Below are 21,495 nucleotides of genomic sequence, written 5' to 3'. Positions count from 1 at the left end.
TGTTGCCTTATTTCTTTAGCTGTATATTGACTTCACTGATAGCACTCTGGTTTTTCAATTTCCTTTTGTATCCTCATCTTTGACTAGTAGTGCTCTGTCTTATTAATAACAATAATAGTAATAAATACTGAACCTTTTCATAACTCCACACTTGAGGTAGATCTTATTTCACTGATTACTTTCAAAGAAGTTAACATTTGCATAAAATTATAGGCAGGGATTGTTGTAGAAATCATATTTCACCCCTAAATATTTCAGTATGAACCTTTAAAAACAGGACTTTTACATAATCGTTATCACACATAACAAAATTAATATTTCCCTAATTTCACCTAATTTTCAGTCTGTATTAAAATGCCCCCAATGTCTCATAAATACTTTTTGTAGCTTTTCCCCTAAACTAGGATCTCATCAAGATTCATATATTAGGTTCACTTTGACTTTTTTAAAAATCTAACAGTCCTTCTAACTTTGGGTGGGGGTTTTTAAAGGGTGATTTTTGTTTGTTTTAATCCTCACCCAAGAATATTTTTTTTTATTACTGATTGTAAAGAGAGAAGGAGGGAGGGAAAGAGAGAGAAGCATCAATCTGTTCCCTCCTGTATGTGCCCTGACTGGGAATTGAATCCACAACCTTGTGGTGTACGGGATGACACACCAATCAACTGAGCCACCCAGCCAGGGCATAATAAATGTGTGATTTGTCTAATCTGACCATTCCTTCCACATTTATTAACTGGCTTTTTGGCAGAAGTGGGGTTGGAAGTTAAAGAAAAACTTCCCTTCTACTGGGTGCTAAATAAATAATATGTAAACAAATGAGTAGATCATTTCAGAGCTAACTGCAGAAGCAGTTCTTATATAAATCCTACATTTAAAGTGAAAGCTGTGTTGCTGAAAGAAAACAAAACCCCCAAGAACAAAAAGCTATACAAGACAGAAAATGTCATGATGCCCAGATTTGCAACAAATAATATTTATGTAGTCATAATGTAAACACTGCTCATTTTTAGCCTTAAATATAATACGTAGTTTTCAGCTTTAATGGTGGAGTTTAGAAGGTAGGGTGCGCAAAGAGGAGAGGTGGTGGGTAAGGACAGAAGTCCTAAAATCAAGAGGGCTATTGTCTATCGTTGATAAAATAAGAAATAGGGGTATACAGGTATTGATTAAAGTTATAAAGGATTATGTAGAGGAGCTAAAAACAGTGATGTAACTGGGGGAAGGAGAATGGGCTAACATCCTTGGCTGTTATAGGAAGAAGTCAACAGACTGTCTAAAATTTAATATATTAAGAGATGATGTATTATCCAGAGGGGAGGAAAGAAGGTGATCCTTATAGCAACTAAAAACAAAGCATTAAAGGCATCGGAGTGGATGGCTTGGAGAGACAGGGCACTGTTGCCCTTTATTATAAGTTCTTTTGTGTATTTTATTTTATAATTACATGGAAGTATTTGATGAAAATGTAAAGGTTTATCTTTATTTTTTATATAATAGTAAAATTAAAATGTGGGTTTCATTTTCAGGTGGTTATTTTCTTTCAGACACACCCTTTTTATAATTGATGTCTGATTTATCCTGTAACTACAGTCTAGCAATTCCTGTTATCTGTCGTTAAGGGTCAGTGTGCATTTGGTTGACATAAGTTAACTGGAAAAATGTCTAAATGTTGCTCTCCTTTCTGATTGACTTAAGAACCATTTAAATGTATCCCAAGTTGTTTTATTAAGTTAAGTATGTTGGAAAACTAAGGGCTGTCTGAATGTATTACCAGTGATCTTTATACTTAAGTATCTTAAGGCAGAAGTGGCATATTCAAGGTTTTGTTTTTGCTTTATTTTTAATAGCTTTAATAAGGTATCATTTAAATACAGGAAATTCACTAAATGTACAGTTGGTGAATTTTGGTCATTGTGTACAGTCATGTAACCTTCACCCCAATCAAGACAGAGAATATTTCTTCACCTTGAGAACTTGACTTGTGTTACTTGCCCTCAGTATTCAGCCCCCAACCCCCCTAGTCCTTGGCAAGTACTAATCTGCTTCCTGTCACTATAATTTTACCTTTTCTAGAATTCCATACAAATTAAATCATAGAGTACATCGTCTTTTGTATTTGACTCCTTTCCCTTGGCATGTCTTTGAGATTTATCTGTGTTGTGTGTATTAGCATTTTATTTTTCTTGTTGAGTAGTAGTAATAGTTCAAGTATCAGTTCACCAGCTGACCAGGTCTTGATTGACCAGTTAATTTATGAATGATGTTTTGTGAATATTTACATAAAAATCTTTGTGTGGATGTATTTTCATTTCCCTTTGATAAAATACCTAAAAATAAGACTGTTAGGTCATACGGTACCTAAAGAAGGTGTCACATTTTTGCGAAGTAGCTGTACCATTTTATTTTCCCACCAGCAATGCATGAGTTTCAGTTGCTTTACATTCTCATCAACACTTGGTATTATCAGCCATTCTAGTATTACTACCTTCCAGGTGTACAGCAGTAGCAGCAGTAGTGGCAGTGTCTCATTGTGGTTTTTATGTGTGTTTCTGTAATGACTAACGTTGTTTAATGTGCTTATTGGCCATTTGAATATATCTTTTTTTGTGAGCTGTCTTCAAACATTACATTTTGCTCATTTTTAAATCTCATTAGTTTTTTAGTTTCGTTGTAAGAGTCCTTTATATATTCATGGATATTTTGAATCCTTATTTGAACATTAGAAAGAATCATCTGTAATTCTGCTTTCCTGTTTTGTATTTGCCTGGGTTTGGGAATTAAGGTAACACTGACTGCAACTCATGATTTCCTTCTCTATTTCTCAAACAGTCCAGGTAAGACTGTATTTCTTCCTTAGGAATTCACCGATCAAGCAAGCAATCTAGACCTGGAGGAGTTTTTTGGTTTGGGTTTTGGTTTTGTGGGAAGCCTTGTGAATTTGATATATTTAATTGCTACAGGGGTATTCAAATTTTCTGTCTTTTTCATATGTATCGTTCAAGGAAATTTTTCCGTTTCATCTAGGTTGTCAAATGTATTGACATAAAGCTGTCTATATATTTTTTTAATGTCTGTAGATTCTGTAGTGATACTCTCCTCTTATTTTGATTTTGGTAATATGTGTCCTTTATTTTTTTCATCAGTATAGCTTAGGGTATCAGAGTTACTGCATCATCTTACCAGGCTTATCAATTCATTGAATCAGCCTTCATGACTTTTCTGTTGTATTTCTATTTCACTGATTTCTGCTCTTTATTCTTTCCTTCTACTTTGGGGTTTCTAATTTTTAAAGGCAGGAACAAAGATCACTGATTTTTTTAAAGATTGTGTTTATTTTTAGAGAGGGGAAGGGAGGGAGGAAAACAAGGAGAGAAACATCTATGTGAGAGAAAAACATTGATCTGTTGCCTCTCCTACAAGCCCCATCCTGAGACCAGCCCTGCAATCCAGGCACATGCCCTGACTGGGAATTGCACTGAGACCTTTTGCTTTGCCGAACGATGCCCAACCAACTGAGCCACACTGGTCAGGGCCAAAGCTAATTAATTTTAGGTATTTTTTCCTAACAGCATTTAAAGCTATAAAGATTTCTCTTTTGATTTCTTTTTTGACCATGAGTGATTTAGAAGTGTATTATTTTACTTTGCAGATATTTGATAGGGTTTTTCTAATGATCTTATTGTTAATTGATTTCTAATTTAATTCCATTCAGAGAACATACCTTGAATTTCAGCCTTTTTAAATTTATTGATACTTGTTATATGACCTAGAACATCCTGGTGAAGTTACCGAGTGCACTTAAAAAGAATGTGTATTCTGCCATTGTCAGGTTTACTGTGCTTCAGACGTCATTGAAGTCAGGGTTAATAATGTTCAGGTAGTCTGTGTCTTTGCTTACTTTTTCTAGTTATATTGGTTGCTGAAAGAAGGGTATCGAAACAGGTTACATCTTTAGTGGCAGGTTTGGTAAATTAATAATTGCAAAGGGATGTACATACAAGAATAGTAGTAATTTGTGATCACAGGGTTCATTTTACCTATTATCTGTACTTTGGTATATATTTGGTATTTTCCAGAATAAAATCTTAAAAACCAAAATCTCTTGGGTAATGATGTTATATTGCAGGGAGTTAATGCCACTTGCTCCACTAGACATAGGAAAAGTATTTAGGGTAGCTATTAATCTTTTAGCTCATGATATAAAAGGTTCTATTTTGGTATATGTTTTATGATGCATGGTATATGCAATTGTTCTAATTATAAAATATTGATACATGTGTATGGGGGAGAATGGTGTAACATAATATATTTTTGTCTTTTCTTGTTTTTAAATAGTTTTACCCCAATGGGAGGTGTCAGTTTTGTTCCAAAAGTCATAGTATCATTTGGATGGTCTTAGAAACTGTATCTTAAATTTTACATTAAAATAACAAAAATTGTATGATACTCATTTTTAAATGCTTTGTTTTGTCAGGTTTTTAATTAAATAGTGTTTTAATACTCTAACAATAAAAGAGGCAGAACAGTGTCTTAAGTTCTGTTCCCCATATAAATATGAAATTAAGAGCATTTACAAATAATCAGTAGTAAAAATTAAGGAGAAAGGGAAATCATTTAATATTTTTCCTTACTAATTACTCTTATTGAAAACCTTATCTCTCTTTCATCTGAAATGTTAATTTTAAGGATATTTCTATAAAAGCAAAGGGAATAATATGATTGGTAGGCAGAAAATAATAAGAAACTGAATTACACAAAAACCTACACTAGCCTCACTTCCTGTCTGAACCCCAACCCCCCAACCTCTATTCCATTTTAAAAACAAAGCAAATCACAAAAACACATTCCAAACCCAAGTGTTAGTTTTTAAAATTTATAGTGTTCAGATTCATGCAATTTAATTTTTTATCCATTTGCTATCAGTAGCTATCTGATACTAGAAAAATTTACATTCTTAATTTTAGCTATGGTACTTTATATTAAGAATATATTTATGTTTGTGGATTTGAGAGACTGTTCTTAAAGGCTTTTGTTAATTGAAAACACTTAACACTATAAGGTGGTTATTTACTATCAATAGGCAAGAATTAGACAAATGTTTTTAGAGATTTAAACACAAATAATGTTTTTTGGAAGGGTTTTGTTCTTTATAAACTTCTAGATAATCAAAAACTTGACTGCATTTCCTATTTCTTGAGTATAAAATGATTAAGATTTTTCTTAATATCAAAACAAATTTACAAAATCTCTTTTAACACCTACATTAAAGAACAGCTTCCAATAGGGCTTTTTTACTCACCTACAACATTAGCTAGGAGAATTGAATTTCTGGCTTTTAAGTGGGATTTATATATTATAGCACTACAGACAGTGATATATTTGGATATTAGCAGGTTATTTGGCAAAGTTCCTCATGAGGTATCTTGAAGAACAGAACTAGAAACTTAAGCTGAATGATAATACAATTAGACTGATAATGTAAGTTAGCTCATTAAACACAGATTGAATTCTTGCCATCCAGAGGGATGTGGCACTCTGTCCTTTGATTCAAATGCAGACAGATAGCATGTATTGTTTCTTAAAATGACAGATGATGTGAACTTAGGATACATACTACTGCTAAATTGGATCACATTCATTTAGAAAACAAAATTATCTTTATGAGGTAGAATAAAATATCTTATAATTCTTACTAAAACATAAATGTAAATGCTTTTGCTTTGCCTTTTCCACAAAAAGAAGATTTAACAATACACCATAAGAAATGGAGGTTCAAAAGTGTATCTAGCCCTGGCCAGGTGCCTTGGTTGGAACATTATCTTGTGCACGAAAATGGTTGCAGGTTTGAGCCCCAGTTGGGGGGCATGTGGGAGGCAACCAAATGATGTTTCTCTGTCACATGGATGCCTCTGTCTCTAAAAAAAAAAAAAAAAAAAAATCCAATAAACATATTCTCAGGTGAGGAGTTTTTAAAAATTAAAAGTGTATCTAATGATGTGAGAGATTTTTTCCCATTATGTTTCCAAAAAGCAAGATTCAGAATTATAGTCATAATGGGATCTCAACTTTGTTAAAATATATATACATACATTAGAAAACACAAAATACTGATGGTGTAGTTCTCGATAGTATGATTAGGAGTAGTTTTCATTTTGCCTTTCTGTTTACTTCCAAATTTTCCACAGTGAGCATGTATAAGACACACTGAAGGGGAGAAAGTGATTTTTTTTAAATGGCTTCGATTTGCAGTCAGAGCATATGTTAACTTAAATTGTCATAATAAAGAGTTCCTCCCGCCTTTATTTGTCTATAATAATAGTCCCCATGGTGCAAAGGCAGCACCGGCTGCAGTGTACTCAGCGCGCTGATGTTTTCTCACTCCACGACTGGGAACCCACTGACTGTCTTCATTTTTTTTCTCTTTATCAAAGGTTGAATTAATTAAGGGGAATTTACAAAGCGTCGGACTCACGCTTCGTCTTGTCCAGTCAACTGATGGTTTTGCTGGGCACGTCATCATTGAGACTGTGGCCCCGAACTCGCCTGCTGCCCTTGCTGATCTCCAGCGAGGAGACCGACTGATTGCTATCGGAGGTAACCGTGCCGACGTGCAGGGTGCTTTACGTTTGCAGAGGACACCCAGAGGACATGTGGGAGTTTCCCTCTTCCGTGATTTTTATAAGCACATGTTACTTTTATAATGGAAAGTAATAACTTTATTATAAAGAAAAATATGAAGGAAGTCTTAAAATTTAATTTGAAACACACGTACCATAGACACTTAGGATAGCAAAGCCATAAAATAAACCTCATCTATTATTTAATTGGCATAAATATAACAGTTGCTCTTTCTCATCTAAAAACCGCAATTCAGTATAAATTCTTTTTATATTCACACATAACATGTTTTGGTTTTATCTACGGGATAAATATTTTTTATGTACTTCTTTGAAAGGTTTCTGTTTTCAGTTATACAAGTAGTAAATAACTAGTATCAAAAATAAATAAAGCAATATAAATATATGCAGAGTGGAAAAGTATACCTAACATTTGTAAAAATATTGAGATAAGGGGCAGGTGTGATATACATTAATTTTTTATAGTTGTAATTCATTTATATGGGCCTACAATAATTTAAAAAATATTTAGTAATGGAATTGATAACAGTTGAAGTAAGATGAACAAAAATGTTTGTTATACTTGAAGCTCAATAATGGAGTTTATTTTACTATTTCTTCTACTTTTGTGTTTATTTGGAATATTCAAAAAGAAAAGGGATTTCTGTGTGGCCAGCCAGCCCTAAGAGGCACAGTGGCCATCTCCAAACAGCTCCTGGTGCTTGGGGAAGAGGAGCTCGATCAGGGCAGGTGTTAAGTCACAAAGAATGGGTTTAGACTGAGTAGAAGTTTTTGCCTCCTGCAGATCATTAGGAGGACTTCTTTTTCATTTATGCGTATGTCAGGCCACAGTTTCGCTGGGACTCACTGTGGTTAAAGGGAAGTAGCAGAAGTCAAGGCTGGGTGGGTCATGAAGAGTCGTGTTAGAAAGCTCTGGATTTCAGTGCGATGAGTTTATAGGCAGAGATTTCTGAGCAATATGTTGGCTGATTAAAAGAGGGAAGGTGTTGAGTGAGCGGTCACAGTAGAGCTGCTTATTACTGTAGCTGAAACCAGTGATCTGGAGGGTCTGCAGAGGAGATGGACATGGGCTGGAACCTGGACAACTGGCAGCTGAGTAGGCAGCTGGCTGTCCCTGGGATTCACATCAGGTTAACTGAGAGGGCGGCACGCTGACTCACAGAGCAGTGAGGACAGGGGCATGAGAAGGGCAAAGAGGGTTTTTAACTGCACTGCATTTGTAGTGTCAGAGAAACGTCCAGGTGGTGAGGTCCAGACGTAGCTGGGAATGTAGGACAGGAGGAGAGAGACCGAAGGAAAAGTTGGTGGTTGGAACCACTGAGGTGGATGTAATCCAGGAAGAGAGCAAGAGGGCAGAGAAAGCTAATGACAGCCAAAACCATGGGAACGTTCGCCTGCAAGGCACAGATACAGGTGGACAAAAAGCAGAGAAGAGATGATCTGAACCAAATTAGTACAGCGCCATGAAAACAGTTTTAAAGCAGGAGGAGGAAGGGAATAAAAACATGAGCAAGGATGATTGATGGAGCGAAGTGCTGAAGGGGATGGTGGGTCCCAAAGTAGAAGGAAAGGGGTTCTCCCTTCCCTGAGGCAGGTTGGTACTAAAAATGACTGCCAGGGAGAAACGGTGGCTTCTTGTTGACTTTTCAGTAAATTAGGTGATGTCATCTACAGAAGAAAGGACCAGGAAGGGTGGGCTTCAGGGCACTAGGAGAGGTTTGAAGCTGGTGTTTTAGAGACTCCGTTGTTTAGAGACCATTCCACAAAATGCTAAGGCAGCGCCGAACGCCTTGCTGAAGATGGAGAGCGTAACGTGGTGCTAGGTCAGGTGGGGATCTCGGGAGCAGCAAAGGGAGGTGGTGGGACTAGCAGCCCTGGGGATCAGAAGGACAGGTAGATGTAGAAGAGGAAAGGACCAGAGCAAAATAGAAAGGTTTGATGTGAACATCATTGAAATCTTGAGACTGAGTTCAGGGAGAAAAGCAAGTGATACCAGGGGAACCAGGTGGACCCTGAGAGCAAAGGAGGGAGGATGAGATCTAGAAATGACCTCAGAACAGATTCAGTTAGCAGACTGGATTGTCAGAGGTGGAAAATGAAGAGATTGCGACCTGAGATTAATTTCCACGTGGAAGTTCTTTGCTGTGGACAAGTTCCAGGTGATGACCAGGTCTAAAGCATGGTCTTACCTGGACAGCCCAAGTAAGAGAAGATATAGGTTGACGAACTCTAAAGTCAGGTTATTAGATGGGGCTGATGTTACTTTGATTTATTTAGGATGACCCTAAGACCTTTGGAAACAAAGACCAGTCTCACCTTCCCCTAAGTCCTACAGAAAGTGATAGCTTGGGTAAGTACTGTTTGGGGAGGGTAGCAAAAGAGCAGGAAACAATATAGCCTCTGAATGATACACCTGGAAGATCTCCAGAAGAATGCACTAGGTGCTGCCGGCTTTGATTGCATCAGGGAAGGAAGAATATTGCTAGGAGGCAGAAGTAGAAGGGAGAGTTTTCTCAGTGTACATCTCTTGTACCTTTTGAATTTTGACCTGTGTAATATAGCACCTATTAGAAAATAATAAAACTTTAGATATTATCAATATAGATGCAGATAGTAACCAACTTGTTTAACTTTAAAGCAACTTAGGCCTTCCTTATTCTTCCTGGTTCTGAAAAAGTTCAGTTTAATGGGTAAAGCTGATGAAAAGAATCTATAAAGTAGTACATTGTTTATGATATAGTATTTTACTGAGTTTATTTCAAACATCAGCCTATTAATCTGAACCAACTGCTTGTAACACCTGGTATTTTGGGATTCCCTACAGTGGAGTCAGTGTCCTGTCATTCTGAGTCTGGTTTAGCCATTAATAAAATTCTTATTTTTTTTTTAGTTATTTTTTTATTTTAATTTATTGATTTTAGAGAGGGAGAGAGAGAAACACCAACTTGTTGTTCTACTTTATTTATGCATCATTGGTTGAGTTCTTGTATGTGCCCTGACCAGGGATCGAACCCACAACCTTGGTGCATTGAGAGGATGCTCTAACCAACCAAAGTACCCAGCCAGGGCCATAAATAAAACCCTTTCCTTAGGTCTCACTCTGCTCGCTTAAACTGAGATATAAGGAAGGATTGGGAAGCAATTAGGAGTTCCCAGCTTGGCACCTTCTAAGGGTTTTCATGTCATCATTTGGTTTGAAAAGGTAAACATTTCTAGGACATCAGCACCCTCAGGGTTTCAGAATCAGTACACTGATGCCTCCAAAAGCCAATGACAGATACATTTTGGAGGGTTCCATATTACTTTTTCATTAAATAATCATGAATTAATGGCAATTATATTTAGCAATGGAAGTAATTCTTATTGCAGTAACTTATGTTTTCCCTTTTAAAATCTTAAAACAGGTGTGAAAATCACATCCACACTGCAAGTGTTGAAGCTAATCAAGCAGGCTGGCGACCGGGTCCTGGTGTATTACGAGAGGCCCGTTGGCCAGAGCAGTCAAGGTGCAGTTCTGCAAGATAATTTTGGACAATTGGAAGAAAACTTTCTGTCAAGCTCATGCCAACCAAATTATGAAGAGGAATCAACTGGGTTGGCAGTAGATGCTGAAAGTAGAGATCTGGATTCAGAATTTGAAGACTTGGCAAGTGATGTTCGAGCTCAAACTGAGTTCAAAGAGGAGGCACAATCGGCAAGTCATAGTCCCAAACGTACTCCCACAACACTTTCTGTTAGACCCCTGGGAACAATTTCACCAGTTTTAAACCGTAAATTAGGTGTAGGAAGTCACCCACCACCACCAAAACTTCCATCCAAAGAAGGAAACAGACCCTTAGCCCTAAAACCTCCTGAGATAACAGACCCAGCACAAGTGTCAAAACCCACCCAGGGACCCACTTTCAAACCACCTGTGCCACCACGGCCGCAACTGAAAGTTCCTTTGCCCCCTGCCGATGCCCCGAGTCAGGCGGAACCAGACGTTCCTACTGAAAAGCCAGAAAAGGTGCTGCCTCCTCCTCCTGCAGAAAAACCTGCTGAAAAGCAAGCGAAAAATATGGATCACACAGAAGATGTAGCTGCATCTAAGCAGTTTTTAACAAAGCAAGAAGTAGCGAAAGATTTGACTTCAGAAGGTTCCTGCCCTCCTAAGGACAGTTCGGATGACCCTCAAACGTGGGAATCTTCAGAAATTCCCTATCGTAATAAGCTAGGAAAATGGACAAGAGCCCGAGCAACACGCGTCTTTGACATAGAAGCCTGCCACAGGTACTTAAACGTTGCACTGTGGTGCCGGGATCCTTTCAAGTTAGGGGGGCTCATCTGTTTGGGGCATGTTAGCCTCAAACTTGAAGAGGTAGCTTTAGGATGCCTAGCTACGTCCAACATGGAGTACCTTTCCAAGTTCAGACTGGAAGCCCCCTCGCCTAAGGCCATGGTCACAAGAACTGCACTACGCAATCTGAGTATGCAAAAAGGATTCAATGACAAATTTTGCTTTGGTGACATTACTATTCACTTCAAGTATTTGAAAGAGGGTGAACCGGACCACCATATAGTTACTAACTTGGAGAAAGAAAAAGAATTTCATTTGGTTGAAGAGGTTTCTGCCTTATCGAAGGAGGAACACTTTGTTGGACAGATGGGTTTAACAGAAAATAAACATAGTTTCCAGGACACTCAGTTCCAGAACCCAACTTGGTGTGATTACTGCAAGAAAAAAGTGTGGACTAAAGCTGCTTCCCAGTGTTTGTTCTGTGCTTATGTTTGCCATAAAAAATGCCAGGAAAAGTGTCTAGCCGAGACTCCTCTTTGTGGAGCAGCTGAGAGGCGGATAGACCGGACCCTGAAAAACCTCAGGCTGGAAGGACAAGACACCCTTGTAGGCCTGCCTGTTCGTGCTGACGCTGATGCTAACAAGTCAGTCAATAAAACAACAGGCTTGACAAGGCATATTATCAATACTAGCTCCCGTTTGTTAAATTTGCGTCAAGTGTCTAAAACCCGCCTTTCTGAAACAGGAACTGATCTCGTAGAACCTTCACCAAAACACACACCCAACACGTCAGACAACGAAGGTAGTGACACAGAGGGGTGTGGTCCAAACAGTCCTTCTAAACGGGTAAACAACACAGGAATCAAGTTAATGAGGAAGGAGGGTGGTCTGGATGACAGCGTCTTCATCGCAGTTAAAGAAATCGGTCGTGACCTGTACCGGGGCTTGCCTACAGAGGAGAGGATCCAGAAACTAGAGTTCATGCTGGATAAACTGCAGAATGAAATTGATCAGGAGTTGGAGCATAACAATTCCCTTGTCAGAGACGAAAGAGAGACAACCGATCCAAGGAAAAAGTCCCTTCTTTCTGCCGCTTTGGCTAAATCAGGGGAAAGACTGCAAGCTCTGACACTTCTTATGATCCACTACAGAGCAGGCATTGAAGATATCGAATCTTTAGAAAGTCTGTCCTTAGACCAGCACTCCAAAAAAATAAGCAAGTACACAGATGATACAGAAGAAGACCTTGATAATGAAATAACTCAACTGATAGACTCTCAGCCATTCAGCAGCATATCAGATGACTTATTTGGCCCATCTGAGTCTGTGTAACAGATAGTCTATTTAAACTTTCAAGTGATTGGAGTAAAGTTGCATCTAAAGTACCAGGGATATAACCGCATTTATTAAACCCTCGCATAATGCACTTTGGTCTGCTTCTCCACAGTTATTTGCTTGTGTTAAGAACAAGAATGAAAAGGTGGTTTTCCAGCAAAAACATGACCAGCTCACTAAATTGGTTATTACAGATTGCATTTATAGCTATGCTTTTTGGATTTATACTTGGAATTTATTTTTACTAATTTATTTTTAACTTTTTCTAATTATGAAATTATGTAAGCTTACTTTTCATATTTGTGTATGTGATGTCTTATTGTGCTATTTTCCTTCCCCTTAGTTTTTGAATTAGTGTTCAATAGGATGCTGTCCAGATTCCTGTAATATTTTTATTTCGATCACGGTTGTAACAGGTTGCTGCATGCCCGAACTGGCAGCAGCAGCCACTGAGGGAACAGGTTTTGAATCTTACTTTGTGTTAGGAAATTTGTCATCTCTACTTGAGACTTTTATTATTTTGGGGTTCCAGGGGGATGCTTTTTGTCTTGTTTTTGCCAAATGTAACATGAAAGCAGATACTATGGCTTTAGTCAGTTATGCTGATTTAGTAAAAAAAATTTTTTTACATGTATTGCTTGCTTTATACGGCTCTGAAATTTTTTTCTAAAGTTTTTGTGCAGTTGAAGTATAGTAAGAATATAGTGATTAATTTGAAGAGCTTACACTAAAAACAAAATGTAATGAGGAGTAAATACAGAACACAGTTGGTAAAGAATTTTGTAGCGAGGTAATGAGATTACTAAAAAATAGCAACCAGTAGGATTTTGAAATATAATCTTTGAAAATGTTGCTTTCCCTTTAAATGGAAGTACTCAAACATTTATGATTATTTTTCATCTTCAGTTCTCTTATAGGAAATAAAGCATGTGCAAAGATATTTAAAGTTTCAGAGGACTGTCCTTAAAATGACCATGTCGATAAATGGTTTTGGCTGTTTTGTTTTAGAAACATTTTCACGCAGGAGAGTGTTGTGAAGGAGAGGAATCATGCAAAACAGATTTATTGCTTTGTCTGACATCCTACAGGCTTATAGGAATGGTGATCATTCCTAATGCTTCTGTAGTTCAGACTATTTTCATACATGAGGGGAAAAAAAGAAAATTAAATAAATAGTATAGATACATAGGAATTGGGACCAGTTCTCTGACTATGAGTTCTGCTCTGATACTTGGTCCATCACATGGGTACCAGGAACACATAATCGAGGGAGAACGTGAGCATGACCTCTCAGTGTACCACAGAAGAGCCGGCCTTTCACATGCCTGTAAAAAGACCCGTATGTTGTCCCCTTTGTAGGTAACTACTATGAAAATAGATATATAGTAAAACTGACATAAATTTAAAACATACAGCTTATATGGCTGGCAGGAAAAGGCATCGTATAATAGTATGGATTCTGGCCCAAATCTCTAGACCAGGATGCCACACAAGAGTTTACGTTCAAGCTCTTCCACGGGCCACTAGTGAACAGTATAACCACAGGTATGCCACAAAAGGGCTCCGTGCCCCAGCTGCAAAGCAGGAATAAACAAGATTTACTCCACCTCTCAGGGTTGTTGTGAGGGAGACCACAGCATCACTAAGTGCTTTGAAGAGTACAAAGCTATTCAAAGAAAAGGGATGACTTGTATGGGTGATAAAAACACCTCTGAGGGTAGAAGACTTATTCCACTTTTAAAATCAATAGCCAACTCTCATTTCTGCTATTAAGTGAAACATTAGGAAACAATACTTTCCTGGCCAAGTTAATGAACAAAATATAGCTGTGTATACCCCCCTTGTTTATTTAAGCATGCTTGCATTTTAAAAGAACACTTGCTCTAGAAGCCATTACACCCAACATTCTCTGAAAACTAAAATGTTCTCTAACATACGCTTGAAACAGTCTGCCCAACGTGATAACCACCCTTCATCTTATAAAAAGATAACTTACCGTTGGTAACCTGCAAGGTGGCGTGTCTGTACGTGGCTGGTGTTTATGGATCACACCACGGAAGTTTTAGCGACACCCCAGCATGCTGCTGACGCTGACGCGTTTGAAAGAGCTGTAGAAATAACGCAAAAACTTTGGTTTCATAAAAATCTACTCCTGCTTTCAAAGTATTTAACTCTGTAGAACCACCGTTATGGGAAGCTCAGCAATGCTGTTCATGATATTTGTAAAATATACCTTTCCTATAGTGCAGTGTTTATATGTATATTGGGAGAAGCAGGAGAGGCATCATGGTTGTACTTTAGTGCAGGGGGGAGCACTCCAAATAACCTAGGGGAGAGTAAGGTATAAGGCTTCGACGAAAACAGTTGTATTATATTACATTCCTGATGTAATCTTGCTGCCATGCTATGTTATCAATAGCTTAAAAATAATAAATAAAAACTACCACAGAAAACAAGAATATCTTCATTTGGTGCCATCTGAAAAAGGTAATTGTTGCTTCTCTGGAATTATAGCCTGTTATCATTTGTCCGTGCGGGCAACCTCAGCAGTCCATTCTTGCTAAACAAAATTGCCATTCTGAAATTTGCCTAAAAGCATTAAGTTTTGGTTTTACTTTTTTCTTTAAGCTTTGAAATACTAGATTTATGGATTTGCCTCTGCTACCTATTTATTAGTAGTTAAGTGTATTTTCTACATTGTTATTTAATTATTGGGTAAGATAAGCTGAGCAACATTTTAACACTGTTTTGGAATCAGAATTAATATGCTATATTTCTTAATGTTCAGCCTTAAATATTAAGCCTTTAATATCAGAACTAGTTGAATACTATGTGGCCATGCGTGATATTGAGAAAAGAAAACAGCTAAAAACTTGAGGGTAATGTCAATTTATGAAAGTATATCTGAATTTTTTGAAAGGCAATTTGAAAATATTTGGCTTTACAAATAGTAAGATAATAAAATTTTAAGTCCCCTAAAAGTGAGTAAGTTTAAAATCACTTTAATTAAAAAATGTATTGTGTTTTTCTAAATGGAGATAACAGTTTTCCTTTTATGGGGGAGAGTCCCCTAATTTGTTTGTAAGCCATGGATCTGATTGAAGATCTGATTAAAACTAGACTCTCACCCCTAAAAGATACACATGTGCATACTATAAGTTCATGGAACTTCTGGGGACCTAAGCCCACTATATCAAATGGCTACCTAGTGTAGTTAGTGTTGTCAGGTATATTTGTTCACAGCAATCAGTAAAATAATACAACTTTAGAGATGCAAGGATTAACTTACTGAGTTTTTCCACACTGATGACATATGCTAGTTAATTCAAGTTAAAACACTTTTCAAACTAACTTGGAGTGGATTTTACCTGATACCTGCAAGCAGAGAACAGTTTTTAATGAAATATCAACAGTCAAAACAATACCTTGTATTTATCATATTTCATTCCGACGCTAATGTCTGGTTTATAAAGGAATACAAAGAGGCACAGTGAGTGGTGTTCACAGGATTTATTAAGTAAACAGGTAAAACATGATTTAGGTACACTTAGCAGTCAAAAGAAAGAACTGAAGAGTCATTGCTACCTCATTAAGGCTTTTCTGTTTGCCAGGTACAAACATAAAAACCACCTCTGCTCAAAAAAGAAATGTTCGGAGACTTGTATGTTCTTTGTTCTGACATACTTTTTTTTTTAAGCGCCTCTTTTCAGTCTTGGCTAACACCAGAATATTAGCCAGGGCAAAGACCTACAATTCCTTTCTTCCCCCTCAGATACAATTGATTTCTTTTGCTCCTAAAACAGTTCTGAAAAACTCCACTTTTTTTTTTATGTTATCTCTAAGAATCAATAGCAGGCATGCCTTTACCAGTCATTCTTGAAAAGACTGAAGCCTTAAAAGCAAAACGAAAATAGGAATGAATTCTATGGGATTGGGGCAGGGAGAACCACAAATGCTCTAAGAGAACTGATTGGGAGCACATTCTGTTTCTGAGGCTCTCCCCTGTGGAAGCCGAGACCCACCTGCCTCGAAGCCGTGTGACCGCGTCCCTAAGGGGCGGGCTGGGGTGAGCTGCCCGGTGCAAACCGGTGAGTAGGAAGCCCGTTGCTTCCACCCACTGCACTTGACAGCCAGCCTTGAGGTCACTCAGAGCCCTGTAGGATTCTCTTGAGAATTAAAAGGTTGAAGAGTCCTTGTGCTACAGTTCTTGGCTCCTTGTTGTCCAAGTTAACACAATTTTAGCTTAACATGAAGAACTGCCATTAGGTAATTTTTGTTTACAATTACAGAACTACAGGCTCAACAAGTAGTATTTGAGACATTCCACACTACCGTCACACTCCAGTCGCATCTCACACAAAATCTGATGTAAACTGACGATGTTCACTAACACATTATTTGTTACACTGAAAAGGCACATCAATGTCATGCTTAGAAAAACGACATTACACAAGAGTGGATGATACAGTGATGCACAGACGTTTTTAGATGTTTGGGGTTTTTCCTGCCTGTGAAAGGGGGTGTGTCCTGACCACCCTATTTCTTTTACCTGTTTTCCTAACATGATTCAAGACATAATTTTTCATTCCTATTACATCTTTAAAAATATTTCACATTGATGTGAACAACTTTCAGAAATCTAGAAAATAGTAGTTTCAGACAACTCAAAATTAATAGCTCCCTAGAAAACACTTGGATGACCTCCAAACAGGTCAAAGATGATATAGTCTGATTTTTTTTTTCATGTCATGGCAGCTGTTAGCCTTTTAAATTTATTTTAAACAACCTTGACAGTATAAGGTACATCTACCCTCAATTTTCTTTCATCCAGTAAGATAATCAAATATATATCTTAAAGGAGGAACTTCAAAACTATTCATTTGGGTGCTTTCCCTGCTTTCAGAACATTTACCAATTTTCCCCTCATTGAGTTTAATGTTTGCTTCCAGCCATACGACATGTAAACATGATTTATAGCCAGCTGTTTCCAGGACGGTGATCACAGAGATAACCAATGCCAGCTAAGATTTATGGACAAATCCAATAGATAACTGACTCAAGTTCTTGCCTTCTGTACTTGAATTAACATAGCGTTTAACTCCTAAGTATATTGATAATAATTACAAGTTGAATAACTCAACACTCAGTGTCACTACATAACAATACACTTTCTTGATTCTATTTTTCGGGCTTCCTTCTAGTTTCTTACTGTTGGAAGCGTTTCGGAGATAATGTGTGCTTTCGTTTTAAACACCCATTACCAATACTCAGAAAAAATATAATTTTTTTTTTTTTGCCCAAGTGTTCATGAATGTAAGTTAAAAAATTATATCTGATTTGGATTCAAATATTTATAGATTTACACTGTATCTATTTCGTCAAAATATATTGTATAATATTTAATAAAATCAAATACATAAAATAAAGTTTTCAACACTTTATACAAACCCCTAGAAAAGCTGCTTTTTCTTTATAAGGCTATTGGCAATCGATCATAACCATGGAAAAGAAATGATAACCTTTGGTGGTTTACTCTTTCACCAGGGATGGATGGGAATGACTAAGATGGTTCTGGATGAGTCATTTCACTGGAAACACTTTTATACAATTAAATACTTGGACGACTTCTGAGGGTCTCAGTCACTTTCAGACTCTTCATCGCCTAGCGGATACGACTGGATGTTATTCTGAGTGTACATTTTTGTTTTAACGGGGCAGTTGTGATCCATGAGAATAGCCTAAAAGAGAGCAAAGTGCAGATATATTAACTTCCTGTTTCATAAAGATAAGACGGTTTTAACCTGTTTTTAAGAATTACTTGTGTGTGTGTGTAGATAGATAGAACCACCCATTATTAACCAGTCATTCGGTTCAATTGCAGAAAACCTGTAATTCCACACTCAGTGAAAGTTTCAGGCACCAGGACATAGCAGAGGCGGTCTCCTCGGTATTTTCATTATACCTGCCAGGGGCCGTAAGTCGAGTCGGGGGAGCCTGTAAGCTACGAAGGAAGAGTATGCAGGTTAGGGTTAGGAAGAGTTCCACTTGGAACCTTGGAACTGGGGGAGAGGTCACCCAATCCGACCGCTGTTTACAGACTTCACTGTGGCAAGGTGCTCTCCCCTTAATGGGGTGAGCTCTCCTATTAGGAATGTATCTGAGGCTGGACTGGAACCTGGCCCCATTGTTCTGCAGAGCACGGTCTGGGTCCAGCCATCTTCACGGACCGCCCTTGCGATATTTTGAGACCATTGCTCTTGCCTCTTAGGTTTGTTTCCTGGACTCAACGCCACGTGGCCCTTTTCACAAATGGCACATCAGAGCACCTCTCCCCAATTCCTGGCTGTCCAATGCTTGCTCACATGTATGATTTTTTTAAAAAACACACTCCTCTTGTGGACATAAAAGTCTTGTGCCTTCCCATGTTACTGAAAATTAAAAAATACTCATTTGATATTCAGATGAGCACTTGAGTCATTATTCCTCCTGAAAGTGCATAGACCACGCACAGACTGATAACAGCTTGTGTTTGTCAGCCAGGCCCATGGTAAGCATTTTCGATGAAACACCTCAACAACCATTCCATTTGGTCGGCTGATGGCCCTTTGTGTCGGCTCAGAGGTCAAAGAACCTGACCGAGGGACGTCCAACTCAAGTGGGGCAGGTGTGAGTCCAGTCTATGCCAAAGTCACCTCGTGCGGAAGAGCTCCATGGTGCCGTCGGACGCAGAGGATAGCAGGGAACGCTGGGTGCAACTAAAGTGAATTCCCTCGTCTTCCAGAGTGTTCTTCCACACAAGCTATTCTCCTAATACCTTTCTGTGCAGTTTGAAAATCTACTGGACACATTTACATGTGGATTAAAATTTGTCCTGCACTGGCCTATTGCAGGCTCTCTCAGTGCTGGTTAGCACTCCTCCCGTTCTTGCCCCTCAGCGTTGATAAGCTCCTCTGACTCCACTCAGTGCCGAACCCTCTCCTCGTTTCCCAAGAACTTCTGAAGTGATCTGCATGGTAAAATTAGGACCTTGACCCTCCAAGTTAGGCTGCCAGCTCCAATTGTCAGCTGCAAACTTAGCTCCATTTTTTAAATTATGCCACTTGCCAAGTGACTTGATACGTGTGCTTAATAAAGAGCTCAATTTATAAAAATAAGTAATTGGGGCCACTGAATGGTACGCCAGGACCATTCTCCCCATCTGGATGTGTCCTTGTCGCACAAAAAGCTGAGTTAACCCCCAGACTGCTCAAGGCCTCATCTCCCTACATTAATGATCTTTAAATAAATGTGCCTAAGAATCAGTTGTGGGGTCGGGGGGACACAGGTTAAAAATAAATTTCAGGTCCCTACCCTCACCTGAGAGTGGTGTCAATGTGCCACGGGAAACCCTGCCCTCGTTCCGTGAGATGATCTGGGACCGCAGCAGACAGCAGCTTCACGGGCACCCACTAGGTACATGGGTCAGTGCCCTGAAGGTCCTCTACCAGCACCTTAGCTGCCTCGCTCTGCAGGGGCCACAGGCAGACTGCTCACCGTGGATTAAGGAGGCCACATGGGAGGGTTGGGGGTGGAGCTGAACCCTGAATAACGGAAAGCTGGGGCAGGTGAGAGTGCGCACAGCATGGATGTTTTATCACATGGGACGTTACGTAAACAGGGACACCAGAAGGCAGCCTGGCCACCGCACAGATCCAATGATTAGGCACGGAGAGACAGTCATAGCACCAGACTGCGGGGCCTTGAATGCCAGACACAGGGACTTCAAGCTGGGCCCGCAGGTGGCAAGGAGGCCTTGGCAAGGACAGCCACCACGCCACCATACTCACCATCACTTTCCATCTCTTAGTTCATCTACCATTAGACCTGACTGTACATATGTGTAGATGTCTTCAGGACCCCCTGGAACCAAGCACCGAGCATGTAATACACACACAAACTGCATGGCAAGGGAACACGTTCAGTCAGGTCGAGTGACATCACAGAGATTTAAATGGTCAGGCTTTACCGATTCAACCAAACCACATTCGTTACACAGCCTGCTTCAGGTAAGGGAGTTTTCTTCCTTGAAACGGTGTTCTTTAGCTTTTAAAACCTAGCTTACTGGCTTCTGAACTCTTTTGAAAGACTTATTGTACAACAGGTTTGTTTTTTAAGTTATATATGATTAACGAAGCTGGATGGCACGCTAACATTTCAAAAGTGCCATGAAAAGAGGGCCAAGTGGGTAAGTCAAGTGCGTGAGGGTCACTGCAGAGTGGCCGTGAGCAGCCTGGCTCTTTAAACCAGCACTCAGGACGCTGCTGTGGGAGAAAGGTGTGTTCCACTCTCGACGGAAGAGGAAATAAAAAGGAGGGGGCCGCTGTTTGAATTCAGATCTCCGAATTGGTAAAAATGTGTTGAACCAAATAGGGTGTGAAGAGAACGCAAATATGAAGCTGGGATAATGAAACAGTAAAAGCATTAAATGTAAGAGTTCCAGAATTTAAGACGTGGAAAAATACCAGGCCTACATGCTAGAAAAGTTTTATCTACCATATCTTAAAAAAAAAAAAAGTGATGGTTTTGTATCCATTATGTAAATGCCCTACAAAGGGACACATTTCTTTAACTAGACTATAACATGCAGTGTACTTAGCTTCTGGCGGCCCCACCTAGCCCGGCCCATGGCATCCAGGAAACAACTGGAAAGAAGAGAGCTCAGAGCCTCCCAGAAAAATAAAGCTACAATCCTCAAACCACCTACTTTCCTGTGTGGGCAACAATGAGAAACTTCACAAGTCACATGTAAGAAATGTCCCCTACCTTTAAAACTAATTCTTCAACCTGAAAAACAAATCCCTACCAGGACACAGCTATTCTCAGCTGGGAATTTTGAGAGTTCCAGGCTGTGGGGTAATTGTCTTATAACTAGAATACAGTTTTCCCCAAATGACCGTGTTGATATTTCTTATACTTGCTGAGACACTTGAGGACACAGTTTCCTTCTCTCCACCTAGATTGCTCACTCAACACAGATTATTTAAAAAACAAAAACAAAAAACTCAATCCATGAAACCAAATGGAAGGAAAACTCAAATGCTCACGAACTAGTTCATGACCGCAGAACCTGGGAACCTGTGAAAATGGCATTAAACCTTTCAATCTAAACATAGCCTAATGACAGAATTACTCGCTAAGGTCCGTATCTCTTAACCCGGCTCTCACACCCCCTGCGCTTGGTAACTGCCTGCCCTGAACGCCGAC

At 38.9% G+C, this 21,495-nt stretch overlaps 2 protein-coding genes across 2 annotated transcripts in view; one reads left to right on the top strand and one right to left on the bottom strand.

Annotated features, from left to right (window-relative positions):
• PDZD8 (PDZ domain containing 8) overlaps positions 1 to 12,317 on the top strand; it is a 61,576-nt gene extending 49,259 nt beyond the window's left edge. Inside the window, exons 4-5 of the mRNA XM_090278668.1 lie at positions 6,435 to 6,597; positions 10,046 to 12,317. Of these exons, the coding sequence (XP_090134794.1) occupies positions 6,435 to 6,597; positions 10,046 to 12,249 (2,367 nt within the window). The 3' untranslated portion in view covers positions 12,250 to 12,317. The remainder of the gene's footprint in view (positions 1 to 6,434; positions 6,598 to 10,045) is intronic.
• A 4,100-nt stretch (positions 12,318 to 16,417) lies between these two features.
• The window catches only part of SLC18A2 (solute carrier family 18 member A2), a 29,372-nt gene continuing 24,294 nt past the window's right edge, over positions 16,418 to 21,495 (bottom strand). The window contains exon 16 of the mRNA XM_090278667.1: positions 16,418 to 17,990. Within this exon, the coding sequence (XP_090134793.1) occupies positions 17,889 to 17,990 (102 nt within the window). The 3' untranslated portion in view covers positions 16,418 to 17,888. The remainder of the gene's footprint in view (positions 17,991 to 21,495) is intronic.

The sequence above is a fragment of the Furipterus horrens genome, unplaced genomic scaffold (genome assembly GCF_987537825.1).
Source record: "Furipterus horrens unplaced genomic scaffold, mFurHor1.1.pri manual_scaffold_5, whole genome shotgun sequence".
NCBI lineage: Eukaryota > Metazoa > Chordata > Mammalia > Chiroptera > Furipteridae > Furipterus > Furipterus horrens.
This window is presented reverse-complemented; position numbering and strand designations above follow the sequence as displayed.